Source organism: Saccopteryx bilineata, chromosome 10 (assembly GCF_036850765.1).
Source record: "Saccopteryx bilineata isolate mSacBil1 chromosome 10, mSacBil1_pri_phased_curated, whole genome shotgun sequence".
NCBI classification, from domain to species: domain Eukaryota; kingdom Metazoa; phylum Chordata; class Mammalia; order Chiroptera; family Emballonuridae; genus Saccopteryx; species Saccopteryx bilineata.
In genome coordinates, this window is record NC_089499.1 from 1,796,652 (window position 1) to 1,817,416 (window position 20,765).

At 53.9% G+C, this 20,765-nt stretch overlaps 1 protein-coding gene across 1 annotated transcript in view; it reads left to right on the forward strand.

The window, feature by feature from the left end:
• The window catches only part of CNTN6 (contactin 6), a 124,803-nt gene that overhangs the window by 36,996 nt on the left and 67,042 nt on the right, over positions 1–20,765 (forward strand). Inside the window, 3 exon segments of the mRNA XM_066244741.1 lie at positions 14,601–14,696; positions 15,864–16,067; positions 18,305–18,407. Coding sequence (XP_066100838.1) covers positions 14,601–14,696; positions 15,864–16,067; positions 18,305–18,407 — 403 coding nt within the window.

Sequence of the window (20,765 nt, forward strand, 5' to 3'; positions counted from 1 at the left end):
ATCGAGACGGAGAGTTCCTGGTTTGTGGAGCTGAGAGAGAAACCGGACTCGGTGCTGCTGGACGAATGGCCTTGAGGGACAGTGTGCACACAGCCCTGAGGAGATCTCGCTGCGTTGCGTGAGGCTGACACGTGGGTTTGGGACCGGCAGCAAAACCCTTGTTTGCACTAAAGAATCAGATGAAATCTTTCCTGAGATGTGTCATCAACGGAGACTTAACGGTGCCTAAATAGCAAATTAAAACGGAGGGCTTTTAAGCATCTATGAGTATCAAGCTCTGGAATCGTTCCCCGTGGTTTAAGGTGTTGATGTGCACAGACTGTCGTTCCCAAGCAGTATAACCCACAGTGGTCACACCGCACGCCCAGGGACAGACAGTGACGATCACTAAGCCAGGTCCAGGGACAGAATATCGCCACCACCCCAGGAAGTCCTTCCCGAGAGCTCCCTCCAGGTTGTCAGTCTCACCAGCCCTCGGGGGCACGGTTCGGATGAGCACGTGGAGAACTGACTTTCGCCTTTTAGAATTTCAGTGAACAATACGAGATAAGTTCCTTTGAGTCTGGCTTCGTAGCCAACAGCCGACAGGATCAGTGAGCCTCGTCCGTGTTGTGGGCAGTCACAGCACATTCATCCTCGTCGTATGGAGTATTTTACTGTATGAATGTAGCTGTAATTGATGAATGGCTTCTGCTGCTATTAATGGCACTGAGGGTAGTTTGTAGAGGCAGAGGGTGAATAGCCTTTGGAACGTCTGTGCCTACCTCTGTCTGTTGTGTGTAGCGTTGAATAGAAGCACATGCTCTTTGGAAAAGCATTATCAACCACTTTAGAAGAAAATACTGATTTGCCAGTGGTGATTTTTATTAATTATTCTTTTTTTTTTTTCATTGATGAGAGAGAAACACCGATTTGTGTTCCACTCACTCATGCACTCACTGGCTGACTCTGGTATGTGCCCAATCCTCAACACTCCCAGAGAAGAGGCTACAGCAGGGGTCCCCAAACTACGGCCCGCGGGCCACATGCGGCCCCCTGAGGCCATTTATCCAGCCCTCGCAGCACTTCCGAAAGGGGCACCTTTTTCATTGGTGGTCAGTGAGAGGAGCATAGTTCCCATTGAAATACTGGTCAGTTTGTTGATTTAAATTTACTTGTTCTTTATTTTAAATATTGTATTTGTTCCCATTTTGTTTTTTACTTTAAAATAAGATATGTGCAGTGTGCATAGGGATTTGTTCATAGTTTTTTTTTTATAGTCCGGCCCTCCAACGGTCTGAGGGACAGTGAACTGGCCCCCTGTGTAAAAAGTTTGGGGACCCCTGGGCTACAGTAACCCCACATTTCACAGGTGAGCAGAATTAGGTTTGGAGAAGTGAGGTGCCCAGGACACGGGAAACCTGGGAACCAGGATTTGATGCCAGAGATTCTGGTGTTCAAACACACTTCCCTCACCGTTCCGCTCAGGCTGGTCAGGTTTCTTTTTTTTTTTTTTTTTGTATTTTTCTGAAGTGAGAAGTGACGATGGGGGTGGGGGGGAGACAGACAGACTCCCGCATGCACCCGACTGGGATCCACCAGACCCGGCATGCCCACCAGGGAGCGATGCTCTGCCCATCTGGGGTGTTGCTCCATTGCCTCCAGAGCCATTCTAGCCCCTGAGGCAGAGGTCATGGAGCCATCCTCAGCACTCAGGACAACTTTGCTCTAATGAAGCCTTGGCTGCGGGAGGGGAAGAGAGAGACAGAGAGGAAGGAGAGGGGGAGGGGTGGAGAAGCAATGGGCGCTTCTCCTGTGTGCCCTGACTGGGAATTGAACATGGGACTTTCACACGCTAGGCTGACCCAATCGGCCGGCGCCTGGTCAGGCTTTAACATGCATTCAAGTGACTTGCGGATCTTGTCACATGCAGGTCCTGACTCAGGAGGCCTAAAGTAGACCCAGGAGTCACCATTCCTAGCAGGTTTCCAGGCAACATGGGGGTGGCCGGCCAGACGGAGACAAAAGCACTGTCTCAAAGGAAGACTTAGGCTGCTCCCCCCAAAAACAAGAGCAACTGCAGCCTCGCTTCAGGAGTCACCCCAAGGTGCATCCGGGGTCAGTGGGCGGCTCTGAGACGGTCTCCGTGTCCCAGAGGAAACGCAGGTGCTAATCGATATTTCCACAGTCTTAGCTTGAGCACTCTCATCTCCATTCACACAGTCACATAATGCGTACTCACTGAGCACCTACTGTGTGCAGACATGTGGAAGGAGCAGCAAAGCACAGCTGGCTCTCTGTGTGGACGCATCCGCTCAGATACGAGTATGGGCCCTTTTATAAAAACCACCAACACACTAAGGCCGCTGGGACGGAGAGCAAGGAGAAATGTGTGGGAGCACCAACCCAACGCCACAGGTTTTCCGACTGTGACCCTGGCCGGAAATACGGTCCCCCGAGGCAACGATCGTGCTGCCCATGACATCGAGACACGGGATGAGGAGAAGTCTGTGTCTCCCTGACCTAAACCAAGAGTGCTTTGAGCATGAAGCAACATTTTAGAAGCAGTTTTCATGGATTCTGAGGCTCGGAGTCGATCGTTGAGGGTCACGCTGGCCACTCTCTGCTCCGTCTTCAGGAAGAGATGTCCTTACGCCAGCTCAGGTCGGCCACCGGCCGTTTCTCCTCAAGAAGCAACTTAGTGGAAGGGCCCGTAAACCACTCGCTGATGGAGGGAGAGGCTCTCGAACACAGACGGACTCCCTGACTGTCAGGGACATCACGAGGACCAGGGAGAGACACTGCGAGGGGGCGTTTCACGAGCTCAGACCGCCCTGGCCGAGGGCTCGTTTGGGGGGAGCGTCGCCCCAGAAAGCAAAGGGTGGAGGTTCGATTCCTGGTGGAAGGGCACAGGTAGGAGTGGATTGATATCCCTCCTCTCTTTCTCTCTCTCTCTCTCTTCCTTCGTCTCTCTAAAATCAATAAATAAATTCAGATAAAATTTCATAAAAAGCAGTGATTAAAACAACAACAAGGCCCTGGCCGGTTGGCTCAGCGGTGGAGCGTCGGCCTGGCATGCGGGGGACCCAGGTTCGATTCCCGGCCAGGGCACATAGGAGAAGCGCCCATCTGCTTCTCCACCCCCCCTTCCTCTCTGTCTCTCTCTTCCCCTCCCGCAGCCAAGGCTCCATTGAAGCAAAGATGGCCCGGGCACTGGGGATGGCTCCTTGGCCTCTGCCCCAGGCGCTAGAGTGGCTCTGGTAGGGGCAGAGTGACGCCCTGGAGGGGCAGAGCATCGCCCCCTGGTGGGCAGAGCGTCGCCCCTGGTGGGCGTGCCGGGTGGATCCCGGTCCGGCGCATGCGGGAGTCTGTCTCTCCACGTTTCCAGCTTCAGAAAATAAAAAAAAAATAAAAATAAAAAATAAAACAACACCACCAACAAGACAAGAACGAAGCAGATGATTGGAAACGTCTCGTTTGCTGGCCGGGTGCCCAGCCTGCCCGTGGCTTCCAGACGGGGGTTGGGACTCCACCGTCTGGAGGCTGCAAGGTGAGTCCTGGGCACTGGGCCACCCTCTGAGCCCCGGGGGAGGCTGAGCACTTCTCACCCCTCCCTGGTGGCCGGGGCGCCCCCGCGGTGAGCTTCTCCGCCTCTCTCTGGCGGGGACCAGGACCACCAGCTCCCCTGTGGTCGGTGCTCTGGGTAACGAGTCACTCGGAGCAACAGAGATATTGATTAGTTTTTGTAACGCACCGTATTCTCCGCTTGACAAAGAAATAATTAAGGAGACGGTTCAGGTTTTACGTGAGGCTTTCGACAACTCCGGGTGTGCCCTGAGCAGCGATACAGAGAAGCGTGGATTTCCCACGGGAGACGCATCGGCGTGTCTGTCTGGGCCGCTGCTGCCATGTTCCCGGCGCCCACAGCAGAGCTCAGAGAGGAGCGGGGCCCAGCAGGCTGGCAACGGGGCTTCCCTGAAATGCCCAGGGCTGCCGCGTTCTGTGTGCCGGCGCTCCTGACAGGAGGTGGGTACGCAGAGTGCGGCCTTTGGGGCCGTGATCGCAGGGTCGTCCCGGGGGAGAGCTGTCCGTAGGCCTCACTCCCTCTGGCTGAGGCAGGCCATGCTGGGGGCACAATACAGAGCCCGCTCAGGACTGCCCCACCGCAGGGCGCGGAAGCTGGCGTTTAAGTACCAGCTCCCTTACCTCCCGGCCCAGGGTGACCGGTGAGGACATGAACTTCCCAGCAGGCAGGGTGGGCCCACAGGATAAAGGAGTCCTCAGAGTCTCAGGCTGGGAGAGCCAGGTGCTGAGGTCGCCACCCTCAGTTGTAACAGGTCCCCGAGGCGACAGGTGACTGACTTCCTGGACAAGTCCAAGGGAGGGGTGGGGAAGCGTAGTGGCCGCCAGGACCACACCTTAAAAGAACCAGGCATTTCTGACTTTCTCGGTGACCGCTGCAATGTGGGGAAATGCAATGCATTGCTACGGACGTTTGCCACAGATTTAACTCCGGGTCTCAGGGGCGTCTTATCTCACATGGCGAGGGGACACGCTCACGTGCAAAGACCGCGGTCGGAGATCCCACATCACGCACGGGCGTGGCCCTTGCGTTTCCAGGAGGACATAAGTTATTTCTCAGTTTCTGGTTGGTTACTGAATAAGTGACTGGTTTAAGCATATTATATATTCGAAACAAATGAGCTACCTAATTGAGACGTGTGGACAGCGACCTCCTGGGTGGACCATTACTTTGAAGATGACAGTGGCGGTCTCTACCTCCCTGCTGCGGTCACAGATGTTCGGCAGTGACCATCTCAGAAATCTCAGGTAAGCGGCACAGGAACGCCCCGGTGGGCTCTGGACAGAGCAGGGCAGTTTAACAGAGCAGCTGAGACGAGGCAACCCGCCATGCCGGCTGAGACTTTCCGGGGAGCGAACCCTGAAAACAGATGGAGACGGATCTGCGGAGAAGAGCCGGGAAGGTGCTCAGGAGAAGAGCAGAGGTGACAGAGACCGGGACGCCCTCATCAAGGGAGAGAGACAGAGGGGACAGTGGCCAGGGGCCTGGCTCTCGGCGGTTTCTGTACGTGGCTGGCCTGAGACCTCTCTTGACTTTTAACTCTCCCTCCACCGGGGTCTGTCCCTGCCGCGCAGGGACCCGATCAAACAGTGGGCACGGGGTCCTTAGTGCTGCAGGAATCGGGGGGCACTGGGAAATGGACGGGCTGTCCAGTTAGGTCTTCCGGTAAAGTCCGGAGGTGACGCCTCCTCCATGGGATTTGAAAGCTGAGCTCCATCAATTAGTGACCAGTTCGGGGATATTTTGGCAAGTTTTTCCTAAGCTTTCTGGTTTCTAGCAATCCATCTGTAAAATATGCATAATAATAGCGCATCCTTTTTAGATATCTAAAGGACATGCCTATAGAGCACCCACACACAGTCTGAATGTGTGTGTGTGTGTGTGTGTGTCTCTCTCTCTCTCTCTGTCTTTGTCTCACTCCGTGTCTCTGGCTCTTTCCTTGTTTGTCTCTCCTCGTGTCCATCTTTCTTGGTCTCTCTCTCTCTCTCTCTCTCTCTCTCTTCGTCTCTCCCTCTGTCTCTCCTCGTGTCCATCTCTCTTGGTCTCTCTCTCTCTCTCTCTCTCTCTGTGTCTTCATCTCTCCCTCTGTCTCTCCTCGTGTCCATCTCTCTTGGTGTCTCTCTCTCTCTCTCTCTCTCTGTGTCTTCATCTCTCCCTCTGTCTCTCCTCGTGTCCATCTCTCTTGGTGTCCCTCTCTCTTTCTCTCTCTCTGTGTCTTCGTCTCGCCCTCTGTCTCTGTGTCTCTCAGTCTCTGAATGACAATGTATGCACAAGTCCTCGTCTCTAAGCCGCAAGTCCCCTGGGGGTCGAGCGGGGGGAAATGCAGAGTGCAGCCGTGACTCCAAGGACCTTGCTCAGAGCGAGACAATTTGATGGAAGACAAGGGTGTGGAGCAGCAACCCTGCAGTCCTTGTCCTTGCTCCCGGGGGCAGGCTCTCGCTGACCGAGGTCAGCAGGTGACCTCTCCCAGGGCTTGTCTGAGGGCTGGCATCTCGGAAGAGGCTGCCACACCCGTCCTGCGGGGGGAGGGAGGGGTGGGATATGTGTCCCTCTGCCACAAAACTGGCCACTGTTCACGTGGTGGAGACTCACCTAGACACACCAGCTACCAAGTCCACGGCCCCACAGACCCCTGGACTTGCCTGAGGCCCTATTTGCACTTGAGCCACAGGCTTGGACCATTCGTTCATCTCAGGAAGCACAAAGGGCCTGGGAAACCTCTTCTGAGACGGCCATCTCTGAAGGTGCCACACTGACCTTCCTGCAGAACGGAAGACGGGACGACAGACCAGAGGGCCAGCCCCAGACCACACGGAGGACACTGGACTGGTCACTTCCTCCTCCAGCTGGGCCCTGGGATGATCTGGGCAGAGAGACGCGGACCCCACCATCTGACAACTTGCTCAAGTTGGCGAGATATTCTCGGCAATGAAACGCCGCCTGACAGACAGCGCTTGGAAGAACGCTCACATGCTTTTGACTTTCGGCCTTTTTTTTCCCCCCTTTTCCTTTTTCTTTTTTTACGTTTATTCACTGAGCATCTGAGCTGACCCTCGTGGGGCAGAGAAGGGAGTTCCAGACCCAGTCCTTCAAGAAAACATGTTTGGTTCATATCATCAGCCACGAGAGAGAGAAAAACTGAAAATCAAACCTGTTTAAAAATGTTAAACATCCTTCTCTGGGCGATATGCAGGTATATCACCAATAACACGTAACCCAAGTCCCCACTGTCATGCATTTTGTTCTGAACACCCCGGGTGCTTCAAAGCCAGTCAGAGTCACTCCTCTGAGTCACGGGCCTCTGCTGGTGGAGGAGGCAAAGGCTGGAACGGACCTGCCCTCGGTCAGCGGCTGACCCACCGGGGGCTCACCCTGCAGCCCTGTCTGACCTCCACCGTGGCTCCTGACTGTCTCTGTCCCAGCTCGGAGTTTACCGAGGGCCGTTCAGCCCGCGCACGCTCACCGAGATGGCCTCTCTTCCTTTTGGAAACACGGCGAGCTCCAGCCATGGGGTTAGGGCATCTCAGTCTGTCCTGAGTCGTCGAAGTCATGGTGCCAGAGTTTCCTCCTGCTTCTCCGTCACTCACCAGGTTCACTACAAGGACTGTGACACTCAGTAAGGAGCATCCAGGGGACAGGCCACATCACAGGTGTCCCCGCTCTGACCCTCGATAGACAAACAAGTCCATCAAAGAATCAAGTGCAGTCTTCCGGGCGTATTTTCATTTCCCAGTTAGGACTTCCACATTTGTTGACTCGCGCTCTGTGTTCAGTGCTCGTCTTGTCTGAAAACCCAGACGCGGCTCCTAGAAGAGATCGTGCCACCTCCTCCTCTCTCGGTTTACTTCTTATTTCCTTCTGCGTCTTAAAGCCACAAGACGGTGGTTGTCAGTGAATGCAGGACATCCAGGTCACCAAGAAACTCACTTATTTATGGATTTTTTGTTGTTGTTGTTGTATTTTTCCAAAGTGAGACGTGGGAAGGCAGTCAGACAGACTCCCGCATGTGCCCGACCGGGATCCACCCGGCATGCCCACCAGGGGGCGATGCTCTGCCCATCTGGGGCATTGCTCCTGAGACGGAGGCCACAGAGCCATCCCCAGCGCCCGGGCCGACTTTGCTCCAATGGAGCCTTGGCTGCGGGAGGGGAAGAGAGAGAGAGGAAAGAGAGGGGGAAGGAGGGAGAAGCAGATGAGTGCTTCTCCTGTGTGCCTTGGCCAGGAATCGAACCCAGGACTTTCACATGCTGGGCTGACACTCTACCGCTGAGCCAACCGGCCAGGGCTATTTATGGATTTTTATACAAATCCTTTTGCATCAATAACAGGTGGGGGTGTCCACCTGGACTCTAAATGGATTTGACGCCTGACATTCTTAAACACAGCCCTGCTTCCCGCTCGGAAATGAGTGTTGCAAGTTCCTGTCCAGCGCCCACGCCGCGGCCTCCTGGACAGGGCTGACGAGAGCACTGTGCTCTGTGAGGGCACGTCCTGTGTCCCTGGGCTATGCTAGGAAAGATGACGGTGCCACAGGCACTGTCGCTAAATGCACAGCATCCTGAGAGTGACTGGAAAAGGGCCCCGGCCCAGGGAGAGGTGTGTGGTTTCCCTTCCGCTGGGCAGAGGACCGGCATTCCCTCGTCCAGTACAATGTGTTGCCAGTGGCCAAACATAGCCACGCCTCTGATGGGACGTGGGTCAGGAAGGTGACCGGAACTCCTTAGTCCTGTTGACCTGAGCTTCGTTTGGACACTGAGCCTTCTTCAGAAAGATTTGCGATGGAGGGATGGAATTTCACGGGTGGAAAGCCAGAGGAAGGTAAAGCAATCTCAGAGCCTCCTATGAGATTTCACGTCCTTAAAGCAACAAAGAACTGAAATCGCTCCGCAGGTGCGGGCAGAGAGGGCGCGAGCACGGAGCACAGAAGCCAGATTGGGGGGCGGCTCCAGGGTGTGCCTCTTGGGCGGAGCTCTAGCTAAGAGCCTGTCGTCAGGTCTGGGGGCACCACCGAAGCCCCCGAGAGCCACAGTGTCCACAATTACGTTTTGTTTCTCTCACTGAGAAGCCACGGGAACCGGGGCACATCTGTCCGTTTCTGAGAGAGGCAGGAGGAGCCGCCGGAAGCGGGTGGTTTGTTTGCAGAGATGGAAGTGGGAACATTCTGGTTCCCTCGTTCCTGAAAGAGAGGACGACTTTGGGAGGACGTAGGGGAGAGGGGGAGAGAGAGAGAGAGAGAGCGAGCACAGACATGTCTGTCGGGGGAGGCGCCAGAGGTCATGAGAGACCTGCGTATCTAAAATTGGATTTTCAGGTGTTCAGGTAGCATCTTACTTAACGGAGTAGATAATGGAGGTGCTTTCATTAGCAGATGTGTGTGTGTGGGGGGGGTGTCTCTGTATGTAGGTCAAGGTAAGAGATGGAGTTCCTGTCTGCAGAGACACGAGGCTGGAGATAACTCAGGCAGTACACCTGGAGGAGAGAAAGCAGGGATTCGGAAGAATGAGGATATTAGAAACAGAACTCGTCCGAAACCCTAAAGATGCAGCAATCCCCACCCCAGCCGGGGGTTTGCCGAGCTCAGGAAAGACACAGCATTTTTGCATTTTTACTTGTTTGTTTGAACATGGGCTGATACTTCATGCCGATTTTATGAGTTGTATGTGGCCGGCAGACCCCAGCTAACATCTGGGAAGCAGAACACCACGGTGACGGGAAATGCGAGCTCTAGAATCCGCCTACGCACTTTTCCCATCCTGCCCTGACACCTGTGGTCATCCGTGGGCTGCTGGTCCCCCATGAACCTCCGTCTCCTCCTCTGTTAAATGCAGGTGACAGACAGCCATGTCCCAGGGTCGTCCCGAGGAGTCAGACACACTCCTCACTGAGTACCTGACACATGGCCGTGACTCTTGAAATGCTCGGGAAAGAAAGAGAGGATTGGAACCCTGAACAGACGCCCCACACGGCAACGCAGGAAAACTGCCATCAAGATGACGATTCAGGTTCTGAACAGATCACACGCCCCGTGCCCTCTCGGAAGCTGGCCCACTCTCCAGGGAGTCTTGTCTCCTGTCCCCGGCTTCTCACGCTGCCCTCTGGGCGCAGGTCCCCGAGCCTTCCTCTGGGCGTAAGGGGGTTGGCACGCCGGAGCCTCCTTCTGGATCCGGCTGGCGCTGCCGACCACATCTTCCGACTGTGAGCCTCGGGCTCTGGCAGCAGATTCCAGCTTCGATGGTGCCGAGATTCATCCCTACACGTGGCAGCTGCAGAAATGTGTTCTCCTCACCGGTGGACACTGCCATCTGCAGTGCTGCTGGGACTTCACCTGACGTACATTTTAGGGGTCCCCCCGCCCGCACCTTGGTCACTGCAGGGACAGGGCATATGGCCCAGTGACTCTGTACAGCTCCTGTGACGGGCCATTGTCAGGGGCTTCCTGCGGGTCTGAGGATGCTGTGTTTCTTCTGCTCCTGCCAAATGCATCCTCCAAAACCAGCCATCAAACCGTGGGATCCGGTAAAGGCCCCCCGGTCTCACCGGAACGGCTGAGTGAGAGCAGCCTCGGCCGTCGGGCTCTCTCACAGCCACCAGGACGGCGGGAACTTGTCCCTCCTGCCCCAGGGCAGCCCGGGCAGGTCCCCTCTGAGGCTTACGTACGGGAATCTTCCAACTAGCACAGGATTGGGGACCACCTCAGGGAACAGTCTCACACCAAGCTGTGTTCTTTCAAGCAGAAGTGGCCAGGACAAGAAAGAGAAGATGGTGGTTCTCTCCGGCCTCTCCCTGCGGAAGAATAAATTCAGAGTCGTACGGCGATCTCAGCCAGGGGTCCTCGTCTCAGCATGACCCGAATCATGTCACGTCTCCAGCCAGCAGGAGGGGCGGGAGACTGAGAATCAGGCTGCATCCTGCAAACAGACCTCCAAAGCGTCCTCACGGGAGACGGGACCCCACGGTGCACAAGGCAGACGGCGTCTGGTCGGTGGTCCACACGCTCTGAAACAGTCTTCAGATCGGAATGGTTCACTTCGGCCTGTGCACGACTCCTGGCCAGGGCACACACGAGCACTGTCTCGAATGGCTCCGCTTGGACGGCCCGCAGGACTTGTGTGACTCTCGAGGGAAGACGGTCGCCTCTGCCGTCAGCTAAGAGGACCCCCACAGTCATCCTAACAGACACGGAGAAAGGACGGACGCGTGGGCGCTCCCCGAGTGGAGGGCACGCAATGCACTTGGAGACTCGGTGGTGACGTCCGCGGTTCAGTGGCTTCCGATGAACAAGGGACAGGATCGGTGCCACCGGGACTGCGGAACACTCTGACACGGTGACGTGGGGATGCGTCCACCCAGAGCTCGTCCGTGTCGCAGATTCACGCAGTCCCTGCCTCATCACAGCTTCGAGGCGGGTTTTGGCTTTTGTGAAAATTAAAAGGTAACGACGATTTCACGGGACCCATCAATAATAGTAAGAAAAAACAAACACACACAAAACCCTTAAAATTCTCACCTGTTATAACAACTAGACACAGAAACAGTGAGTTCAATATATCGGTTTTTCATTTTAAACACAGTTTTATAGCCTGATTCTTATTGACTGACATTTAAAGGGACACAAACCCAAGTCACCGAGGGCTCCCCCATCCGGACAGCAGTTCACGCGAGTCGTGTCATTCACGTGGGTCCGTTCAGTCTTTCTTACGGCGGGCACGCTGGATCAGAAGTCCTTCTAGAACAGGGGTCTCAAACTCAACTCAGCATGTGGGCCACAGAGCAAGATTACAGCCGTTCGGCGGGCCGCACTAGGTCTACAAAAGGCAACTGTTACGCAACACTTTTCAGTGTCACAAAACGACCAGAAACTGTAGTTCGTGGATTAGTCTGTGGGCTGCACAAAATTGTTCGGCGGGCCGCGAGTTTGAGACCTCTGTTCTAGAAGGAACACAAAAGGCGTGCCGCGTCCGACGGGAATGTCACCGATGAGGGCAGGTCAGAGCAGAGGGCGGGGGGGAAGGGGTCTAGCTGAGGGTACACGGAGTCCAGCTGCACCTGGTATTTCTATGGACTGGACGTAGAGCGTGTGCAGGAGTTATTACGTGTATGTCTCAGAACCGGAGCCTCTGCTTCCCTGAATGCTGAGTTTTCTTGTGGCTGGAAAGCAGAGTGCAGGGAAGGAATGCTTAGTGGGAACATCATATGTTAAGAGTGATAAACTGTGGATGCTTCAAATGGACTCATTCACCTACGAAACATTATTGCGACTGAAGTGTGCTACTTAACTTGTGACTGTAGCTTTGTGTGTCGGAACTTCGTATCAATAAGAGAAACATACAGTGGTGTGTTCTGATCACGCGCTATGTGTTAATCACAGTTACTCACTCCCTGCCTTTCTCCCCTCCTGGCCCCCGTAGTCCTCGGCCATCTGTTTCTAAATATCGAGCATCTCAGTGATCCTAGGTGACTGTCCACAGAATTGCTCACGCCAAAAATCTGAGAGTCATCCCATGGGGATTAGACCCATTTCCATAACTTTAAATACTATCTATATGCTAATCAACTCCATTCTCATCCACCTGGACCTGGTCTCTCCTCTGAGTTTCGGGCTCACGTGTGTCAGGGATTATGTGACACTGTCGTCACTCAGCTAGCTCCTGGATAAGGCACATTGAAGATCTTCAAAGTGGGACTCTCCAATGCCTCTAAATCACACCAACGGTAACCTTCAATTATATCATGGTAAATTATTAAAGATAAGCAAACTTAAGAAACACACAAAATTCATAATCTTTATAGTATTTTAAGATAGTGGTGTGAGTCAAGACTCAATAGGCCCTGGCTGATTGGCTCTGTGGTAAGAGTGTAGGCTCAGTGTGTGGATGTCCTGGGTTCAATTCCCGGTAAGGGCACACAGGAGAAACGCCCATCTGCTTCTCCACCCCTCCCCCTCTTGCTTCTCTCTCTTTTCCCCTCCTGCAGCCCTGGCTCAATTGGAGCAAGTCGGCCCAGGACACTGAGGATGGCTCCGTGGCCTCTTCCTCAGGTGCTAAGAAGAGCTCAGTTGCTGAGCAACAGAGCAACATCCCAGATGGGCAGAGCATCGCCCCTAGTGGGCTTATTGGGTGGATCCCAGTCAGGGACGCATCCAGGAGTCTGTTTCTCTGCCTTCCCTCCTCTCACTGAATAAAAGGAAAAACTAAGAATATAAAGAATTAATGATCTTCTCCTTCAGGTCTCCCATCCACTCCCCTGAGATAACCAAGGTGGAAATCCACTCAACAACCTTCTCTACATCAATTTATAAAAATGCTCATATTTAGACTTTTACTTCATTTCTTCCATAACGGGACAACATCATAGCAGTAGGTACTATTTTTTCCCCCTGTTACACTATGACTCTTCTTCCCAAGAATTTCCACGGCAATTCTTTCAACAGAATACACGCTCTGTAGTCTCGGACGGCACCCCACCCCTCGGGGGGTCCCAGGAATCACTCAACCTGGGCTTTGCTGCCTTTCCGGGTTGTTTCTGGGCATCAACCTTGAGCCTCTGCCGTCACCCGGAGTACCGTGGGGTGTCCTGACCCTCGCCGACCGGCCCAGAGTGCCGTCGACACGGGCTGCCCTGCCTGGTCCACGGCTGGGCTCCGGGCCTGCTGCCCCTCCGCACGGGAAGCCCCCCCTGCCCCACGTCACCAGCCGGCTGCCGTCCTCACGCGGGTGTGTGGTCTCCTTCCCCCTCGCGGGCATCTCAGTTGGGGTGAGAAGTCACACCGCCGTGACAAAGAGATCCCAAGATGAACACCTCAGCGGAGACGGACGTCCACGTTCCTCTGACACGGGACGCGGAGCTGGCGTGCAGATCAGCCGTGGCTGCGATCTGAGCGTCACTCGAGGACCCGGGCTGACGGGGACCTTTATCTTCAACACAGTCTCTCACGAGGGGTGGGGGCGTGAGTGGCGAACACGAAGGTCAGTGGCGGTTTCCTCCCAGACGCAGCGGGCACGGTGTCTCGCCTCACTCGTGCTGTCCAGTGTGCTGTCCAGTGTGCTGTCCAGTCTGCCGCAGGGACGTCTGCGCAACGCGTCCTCCGGTTAGAAGTGCGCGCTGGGGCTACAGCCTGTGACCACGGGAGGAGGAGACGAGACGTGGTGGACGGCTGGCACTCTGCACACGACAAGCAGCACAATGCGTCCATGATGCCTGCGTGTGTGTGTGTGTGTGTGTGTGTGTGTGTGTGTGTGTGTCTGTTAGCTGCTCGTCCGTGGCTCTGACAGACAGCGGGCCCAGCGAGGGAACGGTGCCCGCCTGCTGCATTGCTAACACCTTGTCAGCCCTGACACCTCCCCGTCGTTCAGTCCAACGCAGACGCGTTCAATGACGAAATGAAAGGGAAAAAAAATTCCCTTCACTGATTTTATCGGTGAGGAAATGAAGGTTCAGAGAAGTGACCCAATGAAACCACTCCCGGAGGCCGGGTGACCACGACCCAGACAGATGGACGGACACGAGCGCTGGGAGGTCCCCTCCGGACACCGACTCTCCACCATCCCGGGATGTCGTTGGGAAGGAACACAGAGCTGCTCTGTGGAGATTCACTTTCCGTCCCTTCGTTCGGACACACGACTCCCTTCCTCACCCCGTCCCCAGCTCGTGTGTCACGGAACCCACCGCCCCGGGGGCGTGGCGGCCGTCCACCTGGGATGCCTGGCCAGCCAGCACGCCCCGGGCCTTCTCTAGATCACACCTCCCTGGACAGGGGAAGAGAAGCTCGCTGGGGTGGGCACGGCGTCCTGGGGGTCCTCGGCTGTCTGGGGGGCTCAAAGTAAAGATGGGGACCGATGCTGACGAGTGCTTTCCTCACACAGATAGTCTGACCAGAGTAATCAGCTGGTCATCCATGACATCTTCTGGTCAGTCAGTCAGATAGGAGTGGGCACTACTGTCGATAACAAAATAATTTAAGATCCTTCCTGAAGATGTGTGTGTGTGTTTCCTGCAAAATCACTAATTCTGAACCTGCTCTTCTTCTATGTTTTCTAAGACATCGAAGACTTCGAAACCAGAGCTCGAAGCACAGTGTCCGTCCGGGAAGGTCAGGGCGTGGTGCTGCTCTGCGGCCCACCGCCCCACTTTGGAGGTACAGCGGGAGAGCTGGGTCGTGGCGGGAGTGGGGTCCCGGGTGGCCCTGGAGCCTGGGGTGGCCCTTCAGGAAAACAAAGGGACCTTGAAGGTCTTTCAAGTTCATCCTACTGCATCTAAACTTTTCTAACTCAAATCTTTTCCTTAAAAAAAAATGATTTAAGCAGCCACCGGACACAGGTGTCCTTAGGAAGGTGCGAGGTGACCCCCGGCGTGGGCACGGGGCTTCCCTGCTGCGGTCTGGTGCCTGGCACCCAGCACACAGGGACGGCTCACTTAACCTCCTCAGGCCCAGGGTTCGCATCTGTGGAGCAGACACGTTAACGGGCATGGATGTTGTGTGGCTGTTGTCAGTGTGAAGTGAGCGGACGCGTGACAACTGTGAGTGTGATGAGCAGGGCTTTGTTCAGAAAGGGAAGCTAAGACTTACTTCATTTTTCTGGTCGGGCTCGGTAGAGACACAGACTCCAGGGGTCCGGGCAATATCGCATGAATTACCGGAAGACGAGAGTGGGCAGTGAGGCCACTAAGGACAATGACCAGTAAAGAGACTCAGAAGCAAGAGACCACGTGTCCTGATGGAAACCCCCGGAGGGACTGGCAGAAGGAAACAAGGGTTCAGTCACGGGGGCAGGACCAGAAAGGCAGAGCGTGTTTTCAGAAATAAGCGAATGTCACTTGTGCGCTCTTGATACAAAGCAGGGATGCGTAGGCCGAGTAGGCTACTCACAGGAAAACACAGACACCACCGCCTGCCCACTGCCGACAAAAAGCGTGTAACATCTCCAGCAAGGCTAGTCTACCCTCTACTTGGTCACCACTAATAACGGGGAGCTCATCACCCCATACACGAGCTACCGCTGTAGCTCTGAAGTTCATACCATCTTAATGACATTGAGTCCAGCTGCTCCTGTCACCCCCACTGACCACAGTTCTGACCTTTGCCTCTGGACATCAGGGGCAGGATGACCACATCACGTATCATTGTGTCATTCGAACTGGGAGATATCTGAATGCAGGAGACTGAGACAGTTACACCAGGAGAGCAGGCTCACCCTGGACAGACAGGGACACGACCTTATCCTGTTGACGCGTGAGCGGGGCGCAGGACCTCCAGGTGGGGGTGGGTCCAGTGAGGACGACACCCCTCTTCCCTGTTTTCCAGAGCTGTCCTACGCCTGGACCTTCAACGGCGACCCTCTGCACGTCCAGGAGGACAAGAGACGGTTTGTCTCCCAGGAGACGGGCAACCTGTACATCGCCAAGGTGGAGCCCTCGGACGCGGGCGACTACAGCTGCCTCGTGACCAACCAGGAGGCGCGGAGGAGCGTGCGAGGACCGTCCACTCCCCTGGTGCAGCGCCCCGATGGTAAGCGGCCGCGCTGTCTCGGGAACGCCCCTGGTCTGGGCCACAGGCCGGGGGAGGTCGGTCAGTGCTCCGCCTCCCTCCGGGTCAGGGCGGCCACACCACCCGCGAGTGCAGGGCCCATTCACAAACGCGCTGACGCTCAGGGGGTACCACCAGCAGGATAGAGAAAGTCCCCTCATCCCCCCACCCACCCACCACCCACGTGGCACCGTGTCCACGAGTCCTCTCTGGCCCGGGAGCAGACCATCTGTCCTTTGCTCAGGGAGAATTCTGCAAACAGCGGTGTCTCTGGGGGAGTGGGCGTGTGCGTGTTCACATGTAGGTGCTGCCAGTGTTATCAACTGTGTTCATATATTTTTCATGAACCTATGATACAGTTTTTCTTTAACTCACCTCCGTTCCATTTTTAGTCTTTTATTTTTTTTGTTCACCCTTTGCTTACCCGGGTGGCAAAGTGGGGGGAAAAAAAAAACCCCAACAAACTCACCTCCAAGGGAAGCAGAGAGAGCCACCAGCAATTGTGAGCACTGTGCAGAGGAAGCGAACGCCAGGCTCACGCTCGCTCTGCCCCGGCGAGAGACACACTTCAGCTGGGCCTCTGAGGGGCTGTGTAGCTCGTAATGAAGCCATCGCTGGTGTAAGATTCAGAGAACAGAAAATGCAGGGAAGTCATCCGAGTGGAAAAAAACCCCCAGCTGATCCTTTAATTAAATATTCACAGTGGGAACTGTACCAACGGGAAGGCGGCTGGCGCATTTCACGATCGGATTCTGGACTTGAAATGTCATACCTCACTGAGCTTATCTGCTCTCTGAGGAGTTCAGGAAAAGCAAAAAAATAAAAATAAAAAATAGAATGCTAATTATGGCTGCTCAAATTATGAAACAAGCTGCATGCGGGGAGCTCTTACGACCGGGCTTTCATAGCCACCGACCACCTCAGAGAGGTCCACGGTCTTGAGTTCAGAATCTAGTGACCGCCTGACTCATTCACAAGTCCAGTGTCTCCCAGCAGGGGGCGCTCTGTCCGTGGCGGGAGCAGCTCACTCCTCAGGGACGTGCTCAGTCTGCCGTGTGTGTCCGTGTTTTCCTTGTTTATTCTTAGTTCCTTCATTCTCCCCTCCCCCACCCCCGCCCCTCAACACTCTCATGGGAGCGAGAGACCAGAGCGTTATACATGGGAAAACTGGTCACTCAGCAAATTCCAGATGTCGAGGAATCAGAAAACATAAAACCTCCCCACTGACGACTGCGTTGAAGAACGTAGCCCTCTCTCTGCCCCTCAACCTTGGCCTTTCTGAACGTTCAGAATGATCAAGGTCTTAAAAAATACGGTGTATTTTATATTTGTACATTTTGCCTTCCGTGTGATTGTACTGGCCACCAATACCCAGGTGTTTTAGAAACATATTACTCTGGTGTTTGGTATATAAGTAAAAAAAAAAAAAAAAAGATCATAATTGGAAAGAATCTTGGCTTGTTGTTGGTTAGGTTAATTGAGCTAACGAGGCCAGCCTAGAGAAGTCCCCTCTGTCACAGCTTACCCGGCAGGTGGGGTGTTGACAGTCATCAAGCTGTGGTCTCGCTCTGGTCTTAGTCCATGCCCACAGTTCCCTCCTGGACATTTAAAAACTATAAAAAACAAACAAAACCCAAACGTGTTTTTAGTTAAGTGTCCAGCAAAGGTGTTTATCAGTAAAACCTTCCTGAAGTGTCAGAAGAATATTTATGCCTCTGTTTGTCCCGACTAGCGTGATTCCCTTACAGGTGTTGTTGCAGAAATACTGACTGGAACTCTGACATTGTTAACTGAAAATGTCTTTACTCCTGAACCCACCTGGTCCCCAAGAGTCCCATGAAGGGTGACAGACCTGGTTATCTCTCTAAAGAGAGACTTCCTTGTTCACTCCGGAAGATGTTAGATGCTGGGTGCATTCCGTTCTCAACGGGTGACGCTAATTCTTCCTAAGATGTTGAGGCGGGGGACAGAGAGGTACAGGGGGTGCCCCCTTCCCTGACACTGATCTCTCCCAGACACGGGTTTCCCGGGGAGAGGGAGATGACCAGTCCTTAAACAGCATCGTGACGTTTGCTGGCTCTCTGTCCCTCGTGAACGTATGGAAAATGTGGCTAAATGGAAGGACAAGTATAATCAGATTTGGGTTAATTTCGAAGCATCGACTTCGTGGAAACCTTGTGTTCTCCAGAAATGCTGCTAGCTCTTTTGATATTTAACAGGTGTGATGGGAGAGTATGAACCAAAGATTGAAGTGCGTTTCCCTGAAACTAAACAAGCCGCAAAGGATTCATCTGTAAAACTGGAATGCTTTGCCCTTGGAAAGTAAGGTTGTTTTGTTCTGTTTTGTTTCCTGGTGTTTTAATTAAAAAAAAAAAAAAAAAGGAAAAAAAAAACTTTTTGTTATTCAGACAATGCTCGAAGGTAAATTACCCAATAGATTTCAAATGCTGGGAGAGAGGTAATGCTCCTGATTGGAATGTCAGTCAACAAACAGCCTAATCCTCTTAACTGTCCGGGGCTGCCATTCTGCCCGGAACTGCTATGACTGTTCTCTCGTCCGACCCATGTAGGCAGAGCCAGGGCCCTCGGGTGGGGTGCGGGCAAGTCCCCGAGCCACCGAAGCCCCCCGCCCCCCACACACAGTTCCCTGAGCAGAGTCTGACACCCATGGGCTCATCGCCCTGAGGTCTCCTTGCCTAATGAATCAGCAGGAATGATACATAAAAACCCTGCTCTGAAGTTGCCACACTAAGACTCATGAAGGGCCACGGCTCACGGTGGACAACCAGCGTTGAGTCAGAGACCTGCCCTGGCAGCGGAAGTGTTTTTGTGAGACCCCCCCACCCCCAGACATGTTCCACAGCCAATGGGTTTGGGGTGCTGTCCGAGCAGCCAAAACCTGCAGTTTGGCACATAAATAAATATTCAGACATCTCGTGACCTCTGGGCATGGGCAGACTTCCTTCTCACCCCTGCAGATGGAAGTGCCCACAGAACAGAGAGGTAGACCGGGTTTGTCACTTGCCAGGGTGGGTGTGTGTGAGGACCTAGGGACGTGGTTAACTGAAGGCGCTGAGGGTCTCGGGCAAGGCTGACCCCTCTGAGACTTGTTTGGAGGTTCTAGCAGGGGAGCACAGCTACTCGTACACCCTTGACCGAAGAACGGTCCTCTCCTCTAGCGGGGAAGGTCGTCCTCTTCGACCAAGCGCGCAGCTTCGGGAGGGATGCACATGGAGCGGTGAGGGAGGAAGGGGACACCCGCCTAGCCAGCCAGATCAGCCGAATCAACCCTGGCGATCAATGGGGTGACAGATGTCGCAGCCTGATCGCCCTCACATCCAAGGCTGACCCCTCTGACCCTACAAGTTCCCTGCCCGGCAAGAGGAATTCTTCTTGTCCACGGAACACACTGTGGGTGGTCAGCGTGGAGGGCTCCCCTCTCCACGGACAGTCCGTTCCTCAGATGGTCATCACATTCAGTAACAGTGATGAACAGTCCAAACTACGGAAAACACCCTTCAGAGCCGCCATCTTGTTTTTTAAGGAAATAGAGAGTAAACAACCCAAATGGAGCTGGTCAATATTATACATCTTCTAGATTCTTTTCGGGAAATTTGATAGATCTTTACATTGTTTTCAGGCTCTTTATTTTTCACGTACCGGAGAGACCAAATTTTCTGTTTTCATTCAGCACTGGTCCCATAGGCTCTGCCCAATAATTAGATATTGATTGATTAAGTGAAGAAAGTGAAAAACAGCGACTCAGTGTCATAGTTGGTGTTTGTTTGCCTGCCTTTTAAGATATTATGGAATTTGACCGTTTTCGAGCTTTCTCAGAATTTAAAGTTATAAAAAATAACATAAAACGATTGTTGGGGGAAAAAAATACTTTGAGAATTAGATGACTTAGTGAGAAAATAATAAAAGAGCAGCAGTGATACATAGCATTCTGAAAGCAGTATCAATAGCTTATTCTATCAGATGTAACATCAGAAAATGTGGATTCCTGAAATCTAAGAAATACTCATGTGTAACAAATAATGAAAGATTACTGAGGCCGGTCCTCCAGAATCCCGCATGATTACACGTCACGAGTTGAACACGTCCACCTAAGAATGTGTATGATGTGTGAGGACCCTCCTGCCTGTGTGGGGTCCGCCGTGACGTGTTTGCACACGAACCCCTGAGGCTCAGACCAGCGAGGGGCCTGTGGAAGAACAGCTTCTGTGAGGATGTCAAGGCGAGGGACCCTGGTCCCCTCTGAATGTCGGCTCTGAACTTCAGAACCTTGAGCAAATTGTTCGGATAACTGCTCCCAAAGCCAGAGGAGGCAGATCCCATCCCCCACTCTCTCAAGAGTCTGTCTGACCGTTAGCAGGCATCCTCGCCCCTCTGGGAGTCCCCCAGGGTCTCATCCGAAAGGGGTCGCCGTGACACCTGCCCCACGTCTGTCTGGAAGACGAGCGTGGAGAACACACATGAGGGACATGGAGGTGTGCCCGGCATTTAGACAGTCAAGGTTCATTGGGTTATTGGTTACCCGTTCCCGGTTCTGAGGGTTTGAGTGAGTGGGGGTGGTCCGGCTAGACATCGTTATCTCAGAGAGAGGAGAGAATTCTCACCGCTCGCTGGCCGTGTCCTCTCCTCTGCCCCCTCCCTGGGCTCCATGGCCAAGCACAG